The 21,976-nt window shown below is 48.4% G+C and overlaps 2 protein-coding genes across 4 annotated transcripts; both read right to left on the bottom strand.

The window, feature by feature from the left end:
* Window positions 1-813: 813 nt before the first annotated feature.
* Window positions 814-1,971, bottom strand: LOC127030099 (zinc finger protein 84-like). The gene is made up of 3 exons (XM_050916052.1): window positions 1,967-1,971; window positions 1,030-1,917; window positions 814-958 (listed from the first exon to the last, which is right to left on the bottom strand). The coding sequence occupies exons 1-3, from the start codon at window positions 1,969-1,971 to the stop codon at window positions 814-816; spliced, it is 1,038 nt and encodes a 345-aa protein (XP_050772009.1).
* On the bottom strand, window positions 1,475-21,921 carry LOC127030173 (zinc finger protein 707-like). Of its 3 annotated transcripts, none has more exons than XM_050916239.1 (3): window positions 21,064-21,584; window positions 2,745-2,891; window positions 1,475-2,000 (listed from the first exon to the last, which is right to left on the bottom strand). In XM_050916239.1, coding segments are annotated over exons 1-3 (342 nt in total). In that variant the 5' UTR covers window positions 21,257-21,584; the 3' UTR covers window positions 1,475-1,998. The 3 variants fall into 3 exon arrangements, 2 of the variants coding, with proteins under 2 accessions (XP_050772196.1, XP_050772195.1); XR_007768317.1 differs by lacking the exons at window positions 1,475-2,000; window positions 2,745-2,891 and adding exons at window positions 15,111-15,193; window positions 21,749-21,921 and having other exon boundaries at window positions 21,064-21,267; XM_050916238.1 differs by having other exon boundaries at window positions 1,475-2,891.
* Window positions 21,922-21,976: the final 55 nt, after the last annotated feature.

Consider the following 21,976-nt stretch of genomic DNA (forward strand, 5'->3'; position numbering starts at 1 on the left):
TGCTTCTTGGGTTTGTGTTGCTTGTGGATTGTCTTATGTGTTCTGAGGTTTGAGCTGTGACATAAGGCATTTCCCGAAACCAGGGTACTTGCAGGGTGTGTCTCTCATGTGTGTTCTGTGATGCGATCTGACTGAAGCTTTTCACACAATCAATACATTCATTGGGTCTTTCTCCACTGTGAATTCTCTGATGTGCTGGAAGGGCTGAGCTCACACTGAAGCTTTCCTCACATTCTGGACCAGGGGTCAGCAACCGTTCAGAAGTGCTGTGAAAGCCTTCATTTATTCACTCTGATTTAAGGTTTTGCGTGCCAGTCATACATGTTAACGTTTTTAGAAGGTCTCTTTCTATAAGTCTATAATATATAACTAAACTATTGTTGTATGTAAAGTAAATAAGGTTTTAAAAATGTTTAAGAAGCTTCATTTAAAATTAAATTAAAATGCAGAGCCCCCCAGACCAGGGGGCAGGACCTGGGTAGTGTGAGTGCCACTGAAAATCAGCTCACGTGCCGCCTTTGGCACTGGTGCCACAGGTTGCTTACCCCCGTTCTGGACATTAAAAGGGTTTCTTCCCTGTGTGGATTCTCCAGACAGAAACAAAGGCTGACCTGTGACTGAAGGTTTTCCGCAGTCACAGCAGTTAAAGGGCCTCTCTCCTGCGTGTACTCTCTGATGTAATAGGAGGTGTGAGCTCTGGCTCAAGCTTTTCCCACAGATGGGGCAATTATAGGGTTTCTCCCCTGTGTGGATTCTCTAATTTGATACCATGTGTGCTTTTTGATGGAAGTTTTTCCCACATTCATTGCATTTCTAGGGTCTCTCTCCCGTGTGGGTTCTCTGATGTAAGAGAAGGGTATACTTCCGCGTGAAGCTTTTCCCACACTCACTGCATTCATAGCATCTCTCCCCCATGTGGATTCTCTGATGTTGAATAAGAGCTGCTCTCTCATAGAAACTTTTCCCGCAGACAGGGCAGTTAGAGGGTCTCTCTCCCGTGTGGGTTCTCTGATGTAAAGAAGGGAATACTTCCGAGTGAAGCTTTTCCCACTCTCACTGCATTTGTAGGGTTTCTCTCCCATGTGGAGTCCCTGATGTTCAAAAACAGGTGAGCACTGAGCAAAGCTTTTCCCACAGTCAGAGCTGTTAAAAAGTCTCTCTCCTGCATGGATTCTCTGATGTAATAGAAGGTGTGAGTTCTGACAGAAGCTCTTCCCACAGTCAGGGCAGATACAGGGTTTCTCTCCTGTGTGGATTCTCTGATGTGATAGAAATTGTGAATTCTCATGGAAGCTTTTCCCGCACTCCAGGCATTCATAGGGTTGCTCTGTTGTGTGGGTTCTCTGATGTGATAGAAGGGCGTTCTTCTGACGGAAGCTTTTCCTGCACTGACTACATTCATAGGGTCGCTCTGTTGTGTGGGTTCTCTGACGTCTAATAAGGTGTGCCTTGTTCCTAAAGCTTTTTTCGCACTCAAGACATTCATATGGTCTCTCTCCTGTGTGGGTTCTCTGATGTGATAGAAGGGCGTTCTTCTGACGGAAGCTTTTCCTGCACTCACTACATTCATAGGGTCTCTCTCTCGTGTGGGTTCTGTGATGGAGAATAAGGATTGAACTGTTCCTGAAGCTTTCCCCACACTCAGCACACTTATAGGGCTTCTCTCCTGTGTGGATTCTCTGATGTGATTGGAGATGTTTCCAGCTGATGTTTTTCCCACACTCATTGCATTTGTAGGGTCTCCCCCCTTCGTGGAGTCGCTGATGTTTATTAAGGGCTGAGTGCTGAGCAAAGCTTTTCCCGCAGTCAGGGCAGTTATAGGGCTTCTCTCCTGTGTGGATTCTCTGATGCTTGAAAAGGGTTGACCAGTATCTGAAGCTTTTCCCGCAGTTAAAGGGTTTCTCTCCTGTGTGAGTTCTGTGATGTGATAGGTTTGAGTTCCGACTGAAGCTTTTCCCGCACTCACAGCATTTGTAGGGTTTCTCCCCTCTGTGGAGTCTCTGATGCTGAGTAAGGAGTGAGCACTGACCAAAGCTTTTCCTGCAGTCAGGACACTTATAGGGCTTCTCTCCTGTGTGCAGCGTACGATGCCCACTATGGGTTGACCTGTGTCTGTAGCTTTTCCCTCAGTCTGGACACTTGTAAGGGCTTTTGCACGTGTGGATTCTCTGATGTCTAATAAGCTCTGATCTGTACCAGAAGCTTTTCTCTCCAGTGTGGATTCTCTGTTGAACAGTTTCTTTGACTTTCTTCACTCCTCTTCTGCTGAGTGGATTTAACCAGTGTCTCCTCCAAGTGGTTTCCCTGCTGCCTCTCTGCACTGCTTTGACTCTCATGGGTTTCTCCCTGCTTGGGACTCTGGGAAATGTCCCCTTCACCTCTTCCCGATACCGTTCCCTGTGGTTCCACTCGCTCAGGATCTTCCTGCTGAGGATTCTTCTCCTCGTTCTCACTCACCGTCCCATCACTTGCTAGGACAGAGAGAGAATCCAGACAGGAGTCAGTTCCTGTGCCGGGGGACAGGGAACCTCAAAAGGGAACAGGAAAGAGGGGAAGACACCCAAATAACTGCTGGGGATACTGAACTATTCAGAGCTGAATCCTACTCCACCCATATCCTGCTCCAGAGAAGAGAGAAAGGGACCCATCCTTCCTCCACACCCCTTGAGTACAGATGACAGCAGGAGCTGAAGGGTCAGACAGGCGTAATGAAAATGCATGAGTAATGTCTGCTAAAAGGATACAGCAATTGGTTTCTGAGTTGGGTGATTCTTCACTTGTGTGGGCATCACTTGGGATCTCCCTTTCCTCACAGCCCTGGAGATCAGGGACCCACAGCTCCTCCCCGCCTTCCAGCCAGGAGATGAGGTCTTGTTTGGAAACTGGAAATCCTGGTAAGGTGCAAGGAAACAAACGCTGATCAGGTTCATTCCATGTCACTGCTACTGGTCGCACTTCCCTGGTCCGGTATCTTCAGGACCTGACCATGATGAACCAGGGAACTTGCCGGACCAGAGGAGGTCAACATCGGCCGGCCCCTCTGCAGCCACCAGGTTCCTGGCCATCAGGCTTTCCTCCTGGCACTGACCCAGGGCTCCGCAGCCACCGCCAGCTGTGGTCCCAGCCTGGGGCAGTGAGGGGCATGGACAGGCGTAAGGCTGGGACCACAGCTGGGGGCAGCGGCGGAGCCCTGGGTCGGGACCAGGAGCTGAGCCCAGCGGCCAGGAACCTGGCAACTGCAGAGGGGACCAAGGGGGACCTGGGGCTGGCAGCTGGGACCCCGGGTGTCTGCAGAGGGGCCAGCAGCACAGACCTGAGGCCACATCAGAGCTCCAGGGCAGGAACCGCCAGCATGCTCCACTTGTGCCAGACAATAGATGTTGCCGGACCAAGGAGAGGGAAGGGACCTCAGGAGGTCATCTAGTCCAATCCCCTGCTCAAAGCAGGGCCAACCCCAGCTAAATCATCCCAGCCAGGGCTTTGTCAAGCCTGACGTTAAAACCTCTAATGAAGGAAATTCCACCACCTCCCTAGGTAACCCATTCCAGTGCATCACCACCCTCTTAGTGAAAAAGTTTTTCCTAATATCCAACTTAAATCTCCCCCACTGCAACTTGAGACCATTACTCCTTGTTCTGTCATCAGGTATCACTGAGAACAGTCTAGATCCATCTTCTTTGGAACCCCCTTTCAGGTAGTTGAAAGCAGCTATCAAATCCCCCTTCATTCTTCTCTTCTGCAGACTAAACAATCCCAGTTCCCTCAGCCTCTCCTCATAAGTCACGTGCTCCAATCCCCTAATCATTTTTGTTGCCCTCCGCTGGACTCTTTCCAGTTTTTCCACATCATTCTTGTAGTGTGGGGCCCAAAACTGGACACACTACTCCAGGTGAGGCCTCACCAATGTCAAATAGAGGGGAATGATCACATCCATCAATCTGCTGGCAATGCCCCTACTAATGCAGCCCAAAATGCCGTTAGCCTTCTCGGCAATAAGGGCACACTGTTGACTCATATCCAGCTTCTCATCCACTGTAACCCCCAGGTCCTTTTCTGCAGAACTGCTTCCTAGCCATTTGGTCCCTAGTCTGTAACAGTGAATGGGATTCTTCCGTCCTAAGTGCAGGACTCTGCACTTGTCCTTGTTGAACCTCATCAGGTTTCTTTTGGCCCAGTTCTCTGATTTGTCTAGGTCCCTCTATATCCTATCCCTACCCCCCAGCGTATCTACCACTCCTCCAGGTTTAGTGTCATCTGCAAACTTGCTGAGAGTGCAGTCCACATCATCCTCCAGATCACTAATGAAGGCAAGAATACTGGGGGAGACTATATCAAAAGCTTTGCTAAAGTCCTCTGCTTTCCCCTCCTCCACAGACCCAGTTATCTCCTCATAGAAGACAATCAGATTGGTCAGGCATGACTTGCCCTTGGTGAATCCATGCTGACTGTTCCTGATCACTTTCCTCTCCTCAAAGTACTTCAGAACTGATTCCTTGAGGACCTGCTCCATGATTTTTCCAGGGACTCAGGTGAGGCTGACTGGCCTGTAGTTCCCTGGATCCTCCTTCTTCCCTTTTTTAAAGATGGGCACTACATTAGCCTTTTTCCAGTCATCTGGGACCTCCGCCATTCGCCATGAGTTTTCAAAGATAATGGCCAATGGCTCTGCAGTCACATCTGCCAACTCCTTTAGCACCCTCGGATGCAGTGCATCCGGCCCCATGGACTTGTGCTCGTCCAGCTTTTCTAAATAGTCCCGAACCACTTCTTTCTCCACAGAGGGGCGGTCACCTCCTCCCCATGCTGTGCTGCCCAGTGCAGCAGTCTGGGAGCTGACCTTGTTTGCGAAGACAGAGGCAAAAAAAGCATTGAGTACGTTAGCTTTTTCCACATCCTCTGTCACTAGGTTGCCTCCCTCATTCTGTAAGGGGCCTGCACTTTCCTTGACTTTCTCCTTGTTGCTAACATACCTGAAGAAACCCTTCTTGTTACTCTTAACATCTCTTGCTAGCTGCAACTCCAAGTGTGATTTGGCCTTCCTGATTTCACTTCCTTCCTCTCGCCAACCCCACCCTATGGGGACTGGGCTTTAAATCGTACAAAGCCCTTGACACACTGGTCTGGAGTAAGAGTTCCTCCACTCTGCCTAGGGAATGGCTCCAACGTACTTCCCTGGGGATCTGTGCTGTGTTGCTATCTGCTCTAGCTATGGAGGGTACAACTACGTCCCCATCACTGCCACTCCCCCGTCCCAACGCACGCTCCTGTCCCTCCACAATGCCAGCCAGACGGGAGGGGATCTCTCTGGAGTGGAGACTGTCCTTCACTATGTGTCTGGGCAGCAACTGGCTCACTGGGGCTTTGGTCCTTTACTGCCGCCTTTCGCTGGTGCCTAATTCAAGCTGTGAGGAAATCAAGAGAGGAACATCCACCCTGGGCCGGGAAAAATGATCACTAGACCCCACCGCAGTGCAGCGAGGAGAGCAAAGAACTTCCTTGTGTGGTGTGTGTGATGTGGCATTTCATGTGCTTTATGAAAACATACTTATGCTAGGAATATGACATAACTGAAATGTGTCTGACGAAGTGGGTATTCACCCATGAAAGCTCATGCTTCAATACAACTATCAGTCTATAAGGTGCCACAGGAATCTGTCGCTTTTTAACTGAAATATAGTTTATGCAAGATGGCTCTTGCAGGGTATCATTGGAAAGGTTATGATTTACTGAATATGATTATCCCAGTCGTACAAGGTTTCTGTATATTGCCATTCCTAATATCTGACTTGTGTCCATAAATGCAAATCCATATCATCTCATTAAGCTGAATCAGGGGCTCTCAGCCTCTCTCTCTCTGAGCCCCCCAAACATGTTTTAAAAACTCCCCGGCCCAGCTGTGCCACAACCACCTTTTTTTTTTTTTTTTGCATATAAAGCCAGAGCCAGCGTTAGGGGGCAGCAAGCAGGGCGATTGCCCAGGGCCCCACACCCTCAGCGTGCTCAGGCTTTGATTTCAGCCCCAGGTGGCAGGCTCAGGGCCTCGGGATTCAGCTTTCTGTCCTGGGCCTCAGCAAGTCTAACACTGGCCCTGTTCGGGGGACCCCTGAAACCTGTTCGTCCACTCAGCTAGACCACATTGTTACAAAGAGATCTCCAGGGCTGATGTACATTTCTCAAGCGACGGAAAATCCAGCTGGTCCCTGGGTAAGATGTTTCCCCTAGGTAAGATGTTTCAGTGGTTAATTCTCATCACTGCTCTGTATTTACACTTCATCTCTAGCCTGAACTGATCAGGCTTCAGTTTCCCACTATAGCAGCTTCTTCTCCTTTTATTTGCTAGACTGAAGACCCCTGTCCTATTTCCCATGTTAACCTTTGTGTACAAGGATCAAGTCATCAGAACGGCCGTACTGGGTTGGACCAAAGGTCCATCTAGCCCAGTATCCTGTCTACCGACCGTGGCCAATGCCAGGTGCCCAAAGGGAATCAGCAGAATAGGGAATCACCAATTGATCCCTCCTCTGTCGCTCATTCCCAGCTTCTGGCAGACAGAGGTTAGGGACACCATCCCTGCCCATCCAGGCTAATAGCCATTGATGGACCTGTCCTCCATGAACTTATTTAGCTTTTTTTTTAACCCTGTTATAGTTTTGGCCTTCACAACATCCTCTGGCAAGGAGTTCCATAAGTTGACTGTGCGTTGTGTGAAGAAACGCTGCCTTTTATTTGTTTTAAACTTGCTGCCTATTAATTTCATTTGGTGACCCTTAGTTCTTGTGTTATGATAACTAGTAAACAACACTTCCTTATCTACTTTCTCTACACCACTCATGATTTTATAGACCTCAATCATATCTCCCTTTAGCCGTATCTTTTCCAAGCTGAAAAGCCCCAGTCTTATTAATCTCTCCTTGTATGGAAGCCATTCTATACCCCAAGTTATTTTTGTTGCCCTTTTCTGAATCTTTTCCAATTCCAATATATCTTTTTTGAGATGGGGTGACCACATCTGCACACAGTATTCAAGATGTGGGCGTACCATGGATTTATACAGAGGCAAGATGATATTTTCTGTCCTATTATCTATCCCTTTCTTAATTATTCCCAACATTCTGTTTGCTTTTTTGACTGCTGCTGCACATTGAGTGAATGTTTTCAGAGAACTATCCACAGTGACTCCGAGATTTCTTTCTTGAGTGGTAACAGCTAATTTAGATCCCATAATTTTGTATGTATAGTTGGGATTATGTTTTCCAATGTGCATTGCTTTGCATTTATCAGCATTAAATTTCATCTGCTATTTTGTTGCCCAGTAACCCAGCTTTGAGAGGTCCTTTTGCAGCTCTTCGCCATCTGCCTGGGCCTTAACTATCTTTAGTAATTTTCTATCATCTGCAAATTTTGCCACGTCATTGTCTACCCCTTTTTCCAGATCCTTTCTGAGTAGGACTGGTCAGAACTCAACCTTCTCTTTGTTGAGAAAAACAGATTGAGCTCATTAAGCATCTCACCATAAAGTGCCCTCAGAATTTCTTTAAAAAGATGAAAATGTCCAACTCCAAAGGTGTTACATCCAACACAGGGGAACTCTGTGGCAGACTTCATCTCCATAGAGAAAGGGGAACTGGAAACAGAATCACAGAAATGTAAGGCTGGCAGTGACCTTGGGAGGTCATCTAGTCTAGCTCCCCCACACTCCCTCCATGCTTAATGAGGATTAAGCAAACTTCACCATTAATGACAGGTTTTTCTCAACTCCTCTTTAAAACCTCCAGTGAATCCACAACCTCCCTACATCATCTTCTCCAGTGACAATATATCTGTTGGCATTAGAAAGTTTTTTCTGATATCTCACTGAAATCTCCACTGCTTCATACCTTTTTGTCCTGTCCTTCGGTGAACATGTGATACAACTCATCACCCTTCTCTTTTTAAAGGCCTGTTACATACTTGAGGTCGGTTATCATGTGCCCCTACAGCCTTCTCTCTTATAGACTAAACCTGCCCAATTTCTTCAACAATGTAAAAATTACTACAGTGTAAGGATTTTACCCACCACATACAGAAAAAGAAACAAAATGCTGTAATCAATCAAAGTTTCATTAAACACCTCTGTTGTGGCATTATTATGTGCAAATAGCCTAAATCACACTACACAGACATTTTGAAAAAGAGAGATGTTAAAGCATATGAAAGAGTTCACTCCTCCCTTGGTAATACTGCAGAATTCCATTCTTTATTTATTTTATTTGCAGTGCAATTTATCAACACCTTTCAGTTACAAAGGAGAATTTAATCCAAAGGTAATGCTCCAATATGGCAATGCAGCTCACTCTGCATTGGGTATGTGGAAATGGAACCAACTCTAAACCAAGAATATATCTATATCTATACACACACTTTAGAAAGACTAGTTTCACAAAGCTACAAACAACTATGTGGCAAAACTGCTGGGAGAATGAACTTACAAAGAAACAAAAGCAAATGCTTGTGTAGAACTGCAATAACATTTCACTAGATTTCCAAGAAAGCCACAATTCCGCAAAGAAAAAGGAAGGACATATTGTATAGTAAAGCCAATTAACCAAAAACCACCAGCTAAATGGGAAACAGAAGCATATATATATATATATAGACACACACACACATATATACACACACACAAATAAAAGAAGCCATATATTGTTTTTAAATATATAACAAACGATAAAAGGGGAAACTGATAGTGTTGGGTCTAAACTTTTGGTGAACTTTGGGGAGCCAAAACACACCCAGACTGACTGTCTCTGCATAATCCTTCCTGAACCCTTTTGAACAAAGCACTGACCTGCAAACTACTCATGACACCCCCTTTCCCTAGTAGCCATTAGCCTTTATCTCTATGCATTTACTTGTTAACTTGCTTTTCCTGTAAAATCTTGATTAATTATGCATGACCATTATCTTTTGTTAATCACTTTGTTTACTTCTGTGTATAAATATTGATGCTCACCCCTAATAAAGGGGCCACACTTAATCTAAAGCTTTTTAGAGCTAAGGATAGTGTGAGCCCGTTGATCAACGCATTGGTGTCTGGTCTCTGACAGAATTGTGTGCCCCATACCAACTCCGCACGAACTCGGGTGCTGGAGAGGTGAGTGAGGACTTGCTTTATTACCTAACAATTTGGGGGCTCGTCCGGGATTCCTTCTGGTGCGGTACCTCTGTCCAGTGGTCAGACCACTCATATATGAATTGGCAAGGCGCCACAGGAGATTTCTCCCAGCCAATTCAATATTGAGGGGTCGTGTATTGGACAGCAGGGTAAACGCCAGTTGGAGGGCTCCTGTCAGACACCATGGGTCAAGGGACTAGCGTGCCTCTTGAGAGTCCGTTGGGGATTGTAAATAAGTTATGGAACGAAGGGAAACTCCCAGTACAGACAGGAATGTCTAGGAAGAAGTTGTACACACTATGTGTAAGGAATTGGACTGGGTATACCGCGGTATTGGCCGACCCGGAGATGAGGTGGCCTTCGTATGGCTCTTTCGAACAGGCTGCCTTAAGAGGAGTAAAGAGCCAGATCGAAAAAGACCATCCGGGACAGTTATGTTACTGGCTTTGTTGGAACACAGCAGCAGAGCTGTGGAAATCTTTAAAAATTATGGCAGTCAGGTACTCTCCCAAGAGTGAACCCCCTCCAGGTTATTTCGATAAAGGGTGTAAACCACGGCGTGTTTTGACTCGTCAGCTGGTCCCCTCTGCACCTGCCCCTATTCCTCCGCAGGGGGACTCTCTCCATGTAGCAGAGGGGAATCTGCAGAATCCCAAATTGGAATTTCTGCAGAAGGATGAGGAGGAAATGGAGGGGCAAACCTCGGGAGGAGTAGTTACTAGGCTAATGTCCAAACAGATACAGCAGGGTGCATGCCCCCCCCCTGAGGATAGCCCAGAGGATGTCCCTGTCAAATCTCTTGCAAGTAATAAAAGTATAGTTAGAGAGATGCCTTTACAGCTGCACCACCAGCTCAGCCCATTCCCCAGGCCTGGATCAACTACGGGAAACAGCAGCAGCTGCAGCAAACTCAGCCTCCTCAATGACGGTACCCCGGGGGCGAAGACAAACAATGTGATGGTCTTATTTCCTTAATGTCTTTAGCCGGCTCCTTTCTCACTTTCTCCCCTCCCAGCAAAGAGCCTCGTTTAACCCTTTCAGTCCAGGGACTGCCTGTCTCTTTCCTCATTGATACTGGGGCTACTTTCTCTCTTTTAAATCATGCCCCCTCTCCCTGGCTATCCTCTGAGGTTAAAACTGCGACTGGGGTGGAGGGCAACCCACAGTCTCTGGGACTCACTTTGCCTTTGAATGTTATTTATGCTGATAAATGTTTTCCTCACCGTTTTCTTTTTTCCCCAGCTTGTCCGATCCCTTTGATGGGCCGGGATTTACTCTGTAAGCTTGAGGCTACTTTAACCTGCACTCCTGAAGGGGTAGGATTATTGATGACAGTGTTAGGAGATTCGGCCCCTACTCAGGGTAATTGGGAAACACCCCCCTCTCTCTCCCCTGACCTCACTGACTTGCCTTCAACCCTCTGGGGAATTTCTGACACTGATGTTGGCCTGCTCCTTTCGGCAGAGCCCGTAAGGATTCAGGTGAAGCCTTCCTTAACCCCCCCGTCAGTCCCTCAATACCCCCTGTCGCTGGAAGCCCGGGAGGGCATCCGCCCCATTATCGAGGGATTCATTGCACAAAAGCTAGTCCACCCTCAGCGCACTCCCTGTAACACCCCTATACTGCCTGTCAAAAAGCCTCCTAAAAAGGACGGAGACCCTGTTCGTTGGCGCTTTGTACAGGATCTACGAGTTGTTAATCAGTATGTGGTCCCTCTTCATGCAGTAGTTCCTGACCCAGCTACTATCATCAGCCAAATCCCCTGGGATGCTGAGTGGTTCACTGTTATTGACTTAAAATCAGCTTTTTTCAGCATTCCTGTGCACCCAGACTCTCAGTATCTCTTTGGTTTCACCTGGGAGGGACAAAGTTATGTCTGGCAACGACTTCCTCAAGGCTACAGAGACAGCCCCACGATTTTCAGCCAGTGCCTCCGCCACGACTTGGAAGGTTTCACCAGTCCGCAGGGATCCACATTGGTCCTATACGTAGATGACATCCTATTAGGTAATCGCGAAGAAGCTGCCCTCCGCATCGATGGTAAGGCACTTTTATTATACCTACACACCAGAGGCCACAAGGTAGACCCTAAAAAGATTCAGTGGGTCTCACAAAAGGTCCGATATCTGGGCTTCCTGTTAACCCCAGAGGGAAGACAGATGGACCCAGCCCGCATAAAGACTATTCAAAACTGCCCTCTACCGAACACCAAGAAACAACTTCGAGGTTTCTTAGGATTAATTGGCTTCTGTCGCCCCTGGTTGCCGTCCTGCGGGGAGTTAAGCAAACCGCTCCACCGACTCACTGCTAACCTTGCTCCTGACCCTTTGCAGTGGTCCCCGGACACTATTCAAGCCTTTCAGTTACTCAAGGACAGTGTGGCCTTCTCCATGTCTCTCCGCCCCCCCAATTACAGCAAACCCTTTCACCTTTTTGTCCACGAGAGGGGCGGAATTGCTAGTGGTGTCCTTACCCAGCTGAGCGGGCCCCACCATTTCCCGCTTGCTTTTTACTCTCAGCAAATCGACCCTGTCGCTCAGGGAACCCCATCCTGCACCCGGACTCTGGCAGCAGCTGCCCTGCTGATCACAAAGGCAAAGAGCCTAACCCTGGGTCATTTTACCACGGTTTGGACCTCTCATGCCTTGTCAGCCCTTCTGCGTAGGGGCACAACCCAAGTCTTTTCGGCCCATCGTCAGCAACAGCTAGAGGCCGAACTCTTAGAAGACACTAACCTAATTTTTGAAAGGTGTGGGCCCCTTAATCCAGCTACCTTGCTTCCTGACCTGCCAGTCCTCCAGGATCAGCACGACTGTGTGGAAGTAGTTTACAGCATCTTACAGATAAGAGACAACCTGTTTGACGTGCCACTGGACAACCCCGATTGCATCCTCTTCTCGGACGGAAGCTCCTTCTATGTTGATGGCAAGCGTTTCACTGGTTATGCTGTCACCTCTAAATGGGACATTCAAGAGGCCGCCTCACTGCCAGGCAACTGGGGAGCCCAAGCCGCTGAACTCTATGCCCTGGCCCGAGCTTGCCAGTTGGCCGCTGGTAAGACCGTTACCATTTTTACTGATAGCAAATATGCTTTTGGAGTTGTGCATTGTCATATCCACCTCTGGAAGTTTCGAGGTTTCCAGACAGCTGCCGGTAAACCCATTCAGCACCTCCCCCTCATCCACAAGCTTTTGGACGCCCTCCAAAAACCCTCTGTCCTGGCTGTAGTTCACTGCCGGGCCCATACTAAAGATAGTAGCCCCGTTACCCGTGGAAATGCCCTGGCTGACGCCTCCGCTAAGAAGGCTGCCACCTTACCTTTAGCCATGCCCACATTGGCTATTGCAGCCTCCTCCTTTACTCCACCGCACCCCGTACCAGTACCCGCTGCTGAACTACAATCGTGGGAGAGCCTCGGGGCCACTCTGGTCAAAGGGACCTGGCTTATGCCAGATGGCCGAGCCTGCCTCCCTCGCTCCACATACCCCGTGGCAGTTCGCTGGCACCATGATAAAGGGGGTCACTACGGCACGCACGCCCTCGTGGACACCATCGCTCGCTTTTGGTATGCTCCAGGCATTCAACCCTATTGCCTATCAATAGTGAAAGCATGCAGCACATGTCAGCGTAATGAACCTGCTCCACCTCTTAACAAAATTAAGGGTGGAAGACCTCCGCCTGCTGCTCCATTTCAACATCTTCAAATTGACTTTGCAGATATGCCAAAGGCTTTTGGGAAAAAGCACCTCCTTGTTTTGGTTTGCCCTCTGACTTCCTGGGTTGAAGCTTTTCATACTGCTAATTGTACTGCTGCCACAGTGGCAAAGATTCTCCTTAGAGACATTGTACCCCGTTTTGGCATCCCTCTTGTGCTCGACTCAGATCGCGGACCTCACTTTACTGGTCATGTCCTTGGCCGTTTAGAACAAGGACTGGGCATTTCACACTCCTTTCATACACCCTACCACCCCCAGTCTAGCGGGAAAGTTGAGCGTATGAATAGGAAACTTAAGTTTACATTGGCTAAATACTGTCAGGAAACAGGATTAAAGTGGCCTCAGGTACTTCCCTTGGTCCTGTTTCACCTTCGTACTCGCCCAACCCGCGCATTGGGATTATCCCCCTTTGAACTGCTCTATGAACACCCCCCCTTTCAAAGGCGGGGCGCTACCACGTGCTGATGTTTCACTATTGGGAGGGGATCATTTAACCGCGTGTCAGTTTCTCTCCCTACAGGTTCGCCTCCGTACCCTTTGGAAAGCCTCGCAGTTTTCCCAGACCGTGCCGCTGGAGGAACAGATCCACCCGTTCCAACCAGGGGACTTCGTCTGGGCCAAAAAGTTCGTTCGTGACGACACCCTCCAGCCAAGGTTTACTGGACCCCACCAGGTTCTTTTAACAACCCAGACTGCAGTGTTCCTGAAAGGATGCAAATCTTGGATCCACCACTCCCACGTCAAGCCAGCCGTAGTGGACCACAGTGACGGACCAGCAGCTCTTGTCACCACTGAGGACACTGCCTTCGACCAGTGGACCAGCTTACCTCTCTCAGACATTAGACTTAAATTGACTCGAAAAAAATGAGAGGACCCTTTATTCTGACAACTGTATGTTTTTTTATGCTTTTTTAGTTTATTTTCTGCTTATGAAGAATGCTGTGTTTTTGTAAATGACACCTACTCTAACACTTTTCAACGTACCAAACACCTAAGGGAAATGGCTAAAAACTACTCCTCTGGCCAGCCACCTTATAATTGGGGGAGCCTTATGAAATTGGCTGCCCGGATTTGGGTGGGTTAAAAAAAAAAAAACTCTTGGTGGGTGTTGTTGGGGCCATAGTAGTCCTTATAATACTGTGTTGCTGTATTCAGTGTGTCCCCTCCCTCATAAACTCATGTAAGTCAGTTTATTCTTTTCCCACTTCAGCTAAAAGCCTTACTCTCTTCAAATTGGCCCAGGCTAAAATTGCCAAGCGGCCCTTGAGATCTTAAAATAGGGTGTAGCTTTTTGATTAATAGTTATCTCAAAGCTACAAATGGAGGAATGTTGGGTCTAAACTTTTGGTGAACTTTGGGGAGCCAAAACACACCCAGACTGACTGTCTCTGCATAATCCTTCCTGAACCCTTTTGAACAAAGCACTGACCTGCAAACTACTCATGACACCCCCTTTCCCTAGTAGCCATTAGCCTTTATCTCTATGCATTTACTTGTTAACTTGCTTTTCCTGTAAAATCTTGATTAATTATGCATGACCATTATCTTTTGTTAATCACTTTGTTTACTTCTGTGTATAAATATTGATGCTCACCCCTAATAAAGGGGCCACACTTAATCTAAAGCTTTTTAGAGCTAAGGATAGTGTGAGCCCGTTGATCAACGCATTGGTGTCTGGTCTCTGACAGAATTGTGTGCCCCATACCAACTCCGCACGAACTCGGGTGCTGGAGAGGTGAGTGAGGACTTGCTTTATTACCTAACAATAGCAATAGATATAAATTAGAAATTGGGAATTGTACAAAATTGATAAGGGAACCAAAAGTGACACAAAGAAAACTCTCTAGTCTGCAGAATAAAGGAGCATAAGAAGGAACTTTTAAAAGTATATTAGGAGGAACTGGAATGATAACAATGGTCTAGTATTGTTTCATTACTACATGGAAAGGATAGAATGATAATACAGAAAAAAGGAGAAGGGTTCAATAAATATTAAATTAACCTGGTATCCTTTTTTTTTTTATGAGATTACATGATTGACTGATAAATACAGTATGTTAATGTAATACCATTAGTGTTCATTTACTGTGCTCCCAACTGGAGTTAGACAGTTCAATATAGTTAAAATCTGGTCCTCAGACATTTGACTTGGTAGCTCATGCCATTTTGATTAACAAAACTAGAATGATACAAAATGAATGTGGCACGTATGAAAAGGTCTAAAAATGTAATTGCAAACAAAGGTGGTGGTGGGGGGGTTCAGGTGAGTCTCTCATAAGGATCAGTTGTTGGCCCTACTCCACTTAACATTTTTATCAGTGACCTGGAAGAAAACAAAGTAATTAGTGATAATATTTACAAATGACTGTCCCATGGTGTGCACCCCAACCCAGCCCTCCTAGAGATAATCAGGCTGTGAGAGGCCAAACAGGTGACCTGGCATCACCTGAGAGAGGGAGGCCCAAGATTAGTTGAGAGTGAAGCAAGCAATAAGCAAGCAAAGCGGCAGCTGATACCAGGAAAGCTGCATTCCCTGACCTAGACACAAGGAGGCGCCCTCGTGGTGAGTGGGAACCCCATTCCAGTGACACACAGATTGGGGTTGTGGTCAATAACGAAAAAGGCAGGTCCCTGACACAGAGCAATTGGGATCACTTCCTATGCTGGGGGCAAGGCTTTCGGTGTTGTTCAATGTGCAGTTCTACCATGAGAATGAGGAACGTAGGCCATACGGGTAGGATGGGAACTCTATCCTGGGATGCAGTGCATTGCTGTGAGCAAAGTGGCTACAGACATCCTTGGAGGCATATCTGGGGGAGGTCTAGAGAGGTGATATTACCTCTGTATTTGACAGTTGTGCTCACAATGAAAGAAGGATGCTGAAAAATTAGACAGGCCTCAGAGTCACAAGAATCATAAAAGGATTGGAAAACAGGTCCTATAAAGGAGCTCAACCCATCCAGCCTATCAAAGAAAAGATTAAGAGGTGACTTGATAACAATCTAAAAGTCCCTACACAGAGAACAGAAATAAAACAATAGATGGCTCTTTAATACAGCAGACACAAATACAGCAAGAGCCAATGGCTGGAAGTCGAAGCGAGAGATATTTAAATTTTAAATAAGTTGTAAAGTTTTCACAATGAGGCTAACCTACCATTGGACAAAACTTACCCAGGGCTCTGGTGGTTTCACCATCACTGGAAATTTTTATATCAAGAACGGAGTTTTATTCCAAAAGAATCACCCTGTTTAAACAGGAATTCAGGGTACTCCTATTAACCTTTGTAACAGAGGAGGTCAGACAAGAGGAAGCAAAAGTGGATGGGAACCTGGGAGGCAGTGACCATGAGATGATCAAGTTCAGGATCCTGACACAAGGAAGAAAGGAGAGCAGCAGAAGACGGACCCTGGACTTCAGAGAAGCAGACTTTGACTCCCTCAGGGAACTGATGGGCAGGATCCCTGAGACTAACATGAGGGGAAAAAGAGTCCAGGAGAGCTGGCTGTATTTTATAGAATCCTTATTGAGGTTGCAGGAAAAAACCATCCCGATGTGCAGAAAGAATAGTAAATATGGCTGGCGACCAGCTTGGCTTAATAGTGAAATCCTTGCTGATCATAAACACAAAAAAGAAGCTTACAAGAAGCGGAAGATTGGACAAATGACCAGGGAGGAGTATAACAACATTGCTCAGGCATGCAGGAGTGAAATCAGGAAGGGCAAATCACACTTGGAGTTGCAGCTAGCAAGAGATGTTAAGAGTAACAAGAAGAAACTCAAGGAAAGTGCAGGCCCCTTACTGAATGAGGGAGGCAACCTAGTGACAGAGGATGTGGAAAAAGCTAATGTACTCAATGCTTTTTTTGCCTCTGTCTTCACAAACAAGGTCAGCTCCCAGACTGCTGCACTGGGCAGCACAGCATGGGGAGGAGGTGACCAGCCCTCTGTGGAGAAAGAAGTGGTTCAGGACTATTTAGAAAAGCCGGATGAGCACAAGTCATGGGGCCGGATGCGCTGTGCCCGAGGGTGCTAAAAGACTTGGTGGATGTGATTGCAGAGCAGTTGGCCATTATCTTTGAAAACTCATGGCGATTGGGGGAGGTCCCGGATGACTGGAAAAAGGCTAATCATAGAATATCAGGGTTGGAAGGGACCTCAGGAGGTATCTAGTCCAACCCCCTGCTCAAAGCAGGACCAATTCCCCAGACAGATTTTTTTCCCCAGATCTTTAAATGGCCCCCTCAAGGATTAAACCTGCAACCCTGGGTTTAGCAGGCCAATGCTCAAACCACTGAGCGATTCCTCCCCCTATGTAGTACTCATCTTTAAAAGAGGGAAGAAGGAGGATCCGGGGAACTATAGGCCAGTCAGCCTCACCTCAGTCCCTGGAAATATCATGGAGCAGGTCCCCAAGGAATCAATTCTGAGGCACTTAGAGGAGAGGAAAGTGATCAGGAACAGTCAGCATGGATTCACCAAGGGCAAGTCATGCCTGACTAACCTAATTGCCTTCTATGAGCAGATAACTGGGTCTGTGGATGAGGGGAAAGCAATGGATATGTTATTCCTTGACTTTAGCAAAGCTTTTGATATGGTCTCCCACAGTATTCTTGCTGGCAAGTTAAAGAAGTATGGGCTGGATGAATGGACTGTAAGATGGATAGAAAGCTGGCTAGATCGTCGGGCTCAACGGGTAGTGATCAATGGCTCCATGTCTAGCTGGCAGCCAGTTTCAAGCAGAGTGCCCCATGGGTCGGTTCTGGGACTGGTTTTGTTCAATATCTTCATTAATGCTCTGGAGGATGGTGTGGACTGCACCCTCAGCAAGTTTGCAGATGACACTAAACTTGGAGGAGTGGTAGATATGCTGGAGGGTAGGGCTAGGATACAGAGGGACTTAGACAAATTGGAGGATTGGGCCAAAAGAAACCTGATGAGGTTCAACAAGGACAAGTGCAGAGTCCTGCATATAGGAAAGAAGAATCCCATTCACTGTTACAGAAGAGGGACCGAATGGCTAGGAAGCAGTCCTGCAGAGAGGGACCTGGGGGTTACGGTGGACGAGAAACTGGATATGAGTCAACAGTGTGCCCTTGTTGCCAAGAAGGTAACAGCATTTTGGGCTGTATAAGTAGGGGCATTGCCAGCAGATTGAGGGATGTGATCATTCCCCTCTATTTGACATTGGTGAGGTCTCATCTGGGGTAGTGTGTCCAGTTTTGGGTCCCACACTACAAGAGGGATGTGAAAAATTGGAAAGAGTCCAGCGGAGGACAACAAAAATGATTAGGGGGCTGGAGCACAGGACATATGAGGAAAGGCTGAGGGAACTGGGATTATTTAATCTGCAAAAAAGAAGAATGAGGCGGGATTTGATAGGTGCTTTCAACTACCTGAAAGGAGGGTCCAAAGAGGATGGATCTAGACTGTTCTCAATGGTACCAGATGACAGAAGAAGGAGCAACGGTCTCAAGTTGCAGTGGAGAAGGTTTAGGTTGGATATTAGGAAGCACTATTTCACTAGGAGGGTGGTGAAGCACTGGAATGGGTTCCCTAGGGAGGTGGTGGAATCTCCTTCCTAGAGGTTTTTAAGGTCAGGCTTGACAAAGCCCTGGCTGGGATGATTTAGTTGGGAATTGGTCCTGCTTTGAGCAGGGGGTTGGCCTAGATGTCTTCCTAAGGTCCCTTCCAACCCTGATCTTCTATGATTCTATGATCACAATGATCCGATTAGGCCTTATAAACTATGAAACTATAAAGCAGGTTATCTAGGCCTCTAATCATTCTTGCAGCTCTTTTCTGAACCCGTGCTAATTTGTCAACATCCTTTCTGCAGTGTGAACACCAGGACTGGACACAGTTCCCACTAATGGTCTAATTAATGCCATATGATCAACTAATGAAGTGCCCCTCATTACTGCTACTTCATAGTCCTCTGTTTAGCTTCCCCAGGATCACATTAACTCTCTTAGCTACAGCATCACACTGGATGCTCATATTCAGATGGCTTCCACCACCACCCTTTGGCCCTTTCCAGGGCCACTGATTCCCCAAAGCTCCCCATAGCAGCGCACAGAGACACTGTCTGACATGGTGATGAACCAGGCTCATGGCGCTGCGGACAGTAAGAACCGCACAGATAATTCCTCAAACACAGCAGCACAAAATGTCCTCTCAATCTGTCGAGCTCATTTCCTTCTCTGCTCCCACAGTGCAGCTGGCTACACCCTGGACTGGGCATGGTTGTCAAATGACAGAACTGCCCTGTATATCCACTCGAGCTGCTCTGTGCACCAGAGCCCCAGAGACCGGGAGTAACCTCTTGCTCACAGCGCGTCTCACACGCAGACACAATGCCCTGTAAATCTGTTCAGTTCCCATCATGCGTCACTGCTGGAAAGTCATGAACCTCAAACAATGGCAGCACTGATTGAATGCAAACTCCACACAGGCCATGGGACAAGGAACAAAAGAATAAGCCAGACATGTCAATCAGTTCCCCACTGCTGCTGTCGACCGTCTGGCACTGCAGGGCCCCTCCTTACAGCCCCCTCTAGTCCTGGGGTGTCTGCTAAAGAGGGAGGGAGAACAGTGGAGCACTGACGATGAGGAATCCCAGCAGAGTCAGGGAGTTCAGCACAAGGAATTCTTGTAACCCTCTGCCACTGCTGCTGCTGCAGGAGGGAAAGGGAGTATTAATTACAGCAGGAGCTGGAATCCCCAACCGGAATAAGGGCCCCTTTGTGCTGTCAGTGGCACTTACCTGTCTGTCCCCTACCATTAGCACAGGGTCTGAGCACTAGGAGACACCAGAGATCTCTGGGACAGAGGGGGCTAGAGCCGGTGATCGCCCGCAGCCCACGCTTGCAGCTGAGACTCCAAGGCAGAGCAAGATGCCTCCCTGTAGACTGGATTTAGGCGTTTCTTTCAGAGAGGGGCAGGGCTGTGCAAACCCCCCTCTGATGGGCATCGCTAGCTGGCTAGGTTGGGGGAGGTGCCACCTAGGCTGCCGGGAGTTGTGAATCTCATCCAGACGTGCCATCTCTCCTTGAAACAGGGAGCGCAGGCACATAATGCCGGATTTGGGAGTCCTGGCAATGCTCAATGTTCCTCTCTGAATCTAGCCCCAGGTTACTAGCATAAGGTCAGGCAAGATGTCAGGGGCACAGCAGGGCACTGAACTAGAGTCTCAGGTCAGTGCCCCAACCATTGGGTCACCCTTCCTCTGACAGCAAGCCCCCAATATTCACACAGTGAGAGACAGTCCCTGCCCCAAAGGGCTTTCGCTGTCAATAGGCGAGCCAGGCAAAGGGCAGAGTCTCATCTCCATTTCACAGAGGGGAAACCGAGGCCCAGAGAGACCACGGCTGGGACTTTCAAAGCAGCATAAGGGGAGAGGTGTGCAAGTCACCTCCCTCTGGTCCCTCTGAAACCAGCCTAAGTGACTGACAAGGAGTTTGTGGCACAACCAGGGATCTACTCTGTCTCCTGAGTCCCCGGCCAGTTCCTAAAACAGGAGAGCAGCCTTCCTCTCTTGTGTCTGTGCAGAGAACAGCCCCCACACTTCTTCCGCACTGCACTGCTTGTGCAGCCCAAGCTTGCTGCACACACCGGGGGCTCCTGGCATCCCTCCATTCCTCCTCCACATGCTCCCCACATGCCACCCTCCCATCTCCCTTTATTTCTGGGATTCACTGCAGCCCCTCGTTGCCTCCTTCCAGGGAGTGTGATGTGTGCCCCATTCCCTCCCTCTCCCATAGCAGGGCATCTCATTCTCCTTCATGGCAAAGGCTCTACGTGCCCCCATTTTCCCCTCTCCCCATCCCCCCGCTCCCTACTCCCTATATAACATCTCTCCCCTCCAGTGATTCTGTGTGCCCCTCCCCCCCAACAGGGATTCTCTGTGCTCCCTATTGCCCCTCCCCCTAACTCCCATTCCCCTCCACCTACCACTTGTCTTTCTGAATCTGTCCCCATCTCTCACCTCCATGTAAGTTTCCATTTCTCCCCACCATAATCGGCTTATGGCCACTGACGTCCAGACCATTCCCTGACCCAGGAACAGTATCTTAGACACAGGAGCTGCAAATTACATGGCCTGATCCCCCTGAATTCTGGGGGACCAGTGAAGATCCCTGCACAGAATCTGACCCAGATGCTTCTCATACCCCAGGGGACAGGAATCCTTACCCAGCGAGGTCATGGTCTCATAATTCTCCTGCATGACATCCCAGTACAGAGCTCTCGGACCTGGGTCCAGCAGGGCCCATTCCTCCACTGTGAAATACACAGCCACCTCCTTGAAGGTCACCGGCTCTGCTGCAGCCATTTCCCTTCCCAGGCACCTGGCAGGATGGGATGATCTCCAGCGAAACGTGGACATGGTTCTGCGGCCTGACAGGGTGAGAAGGGAAGTTGGAGGTTTCAGAAGGGGCTTATGTCCATTTCAATCCTCCATTTAGCTCAGATTCTTCCCCTGCAGACAGCTGTTCCAGACTCTGCTGTCCTGGGGAAACGCCTGAGTTAAGGTTTATGAAGAAGCATCTACATTTCGGCTCTTTAATCCGTACCCAGTTCCCTCAGTACCTGGCCTGATTTTCACAAGTGCTGAGGCTGCCACATGGGGTCCAGGTCTGAGCCCAGCTTGTCCCGCCTATGGATTCACTGGGAAAACGTGTCGCCAAAAGGCAACAACACTGCTGAGAAAGAACAACGAGCTTTTAACCAGAAAACTATTCTCTCTCTCCCCTCCCCCTCTCCAAAGCAGAGAGAGAGAGAGAGAGAGAGAGAGAGAGAGTGTGTGTGTGTGTGTGTGTGTGTGTGTGTCTGTCCGTCCGTCCGTCCACCGTGCACACCTCCAGCCCCAGGGCTGGACACTGGGCTGCCCGAGGCCGGAGATGCAGCTGGTACCTGGGAGTGTGAGAACCAACTCAGGGTCTCTTTCCAGCGACAGGGGCGGAGCAGGGACCTCTTTGGGGGACCCCCCCTCGGCCGCGCGTCTCCCAGCCGGGAACCCTCCGGCTGCCCCACCCCTCCGTCTCCTGCAGGCTCCGGGTCGGGGCTGGGGCCCCCGGCCGGGCAGTCATTGAGTCTCCCCGCACCC

This window comes from Gopherus flavomarginatus, chromosome 10 (genome assembly GCF_025201925.1).
Source record: "Gopherus flavomarginatus isolate rGopFla2 chromosome 10, rGopFla2.mat.asm, whole genome shotgun sequence".
In the NCBI taxonomy this organism is placed as follows: Eukaryota; Metazoa; Chordata; order Testudines; family Testudinidae; genus Gopherus; species Gopherus flavomarginatus.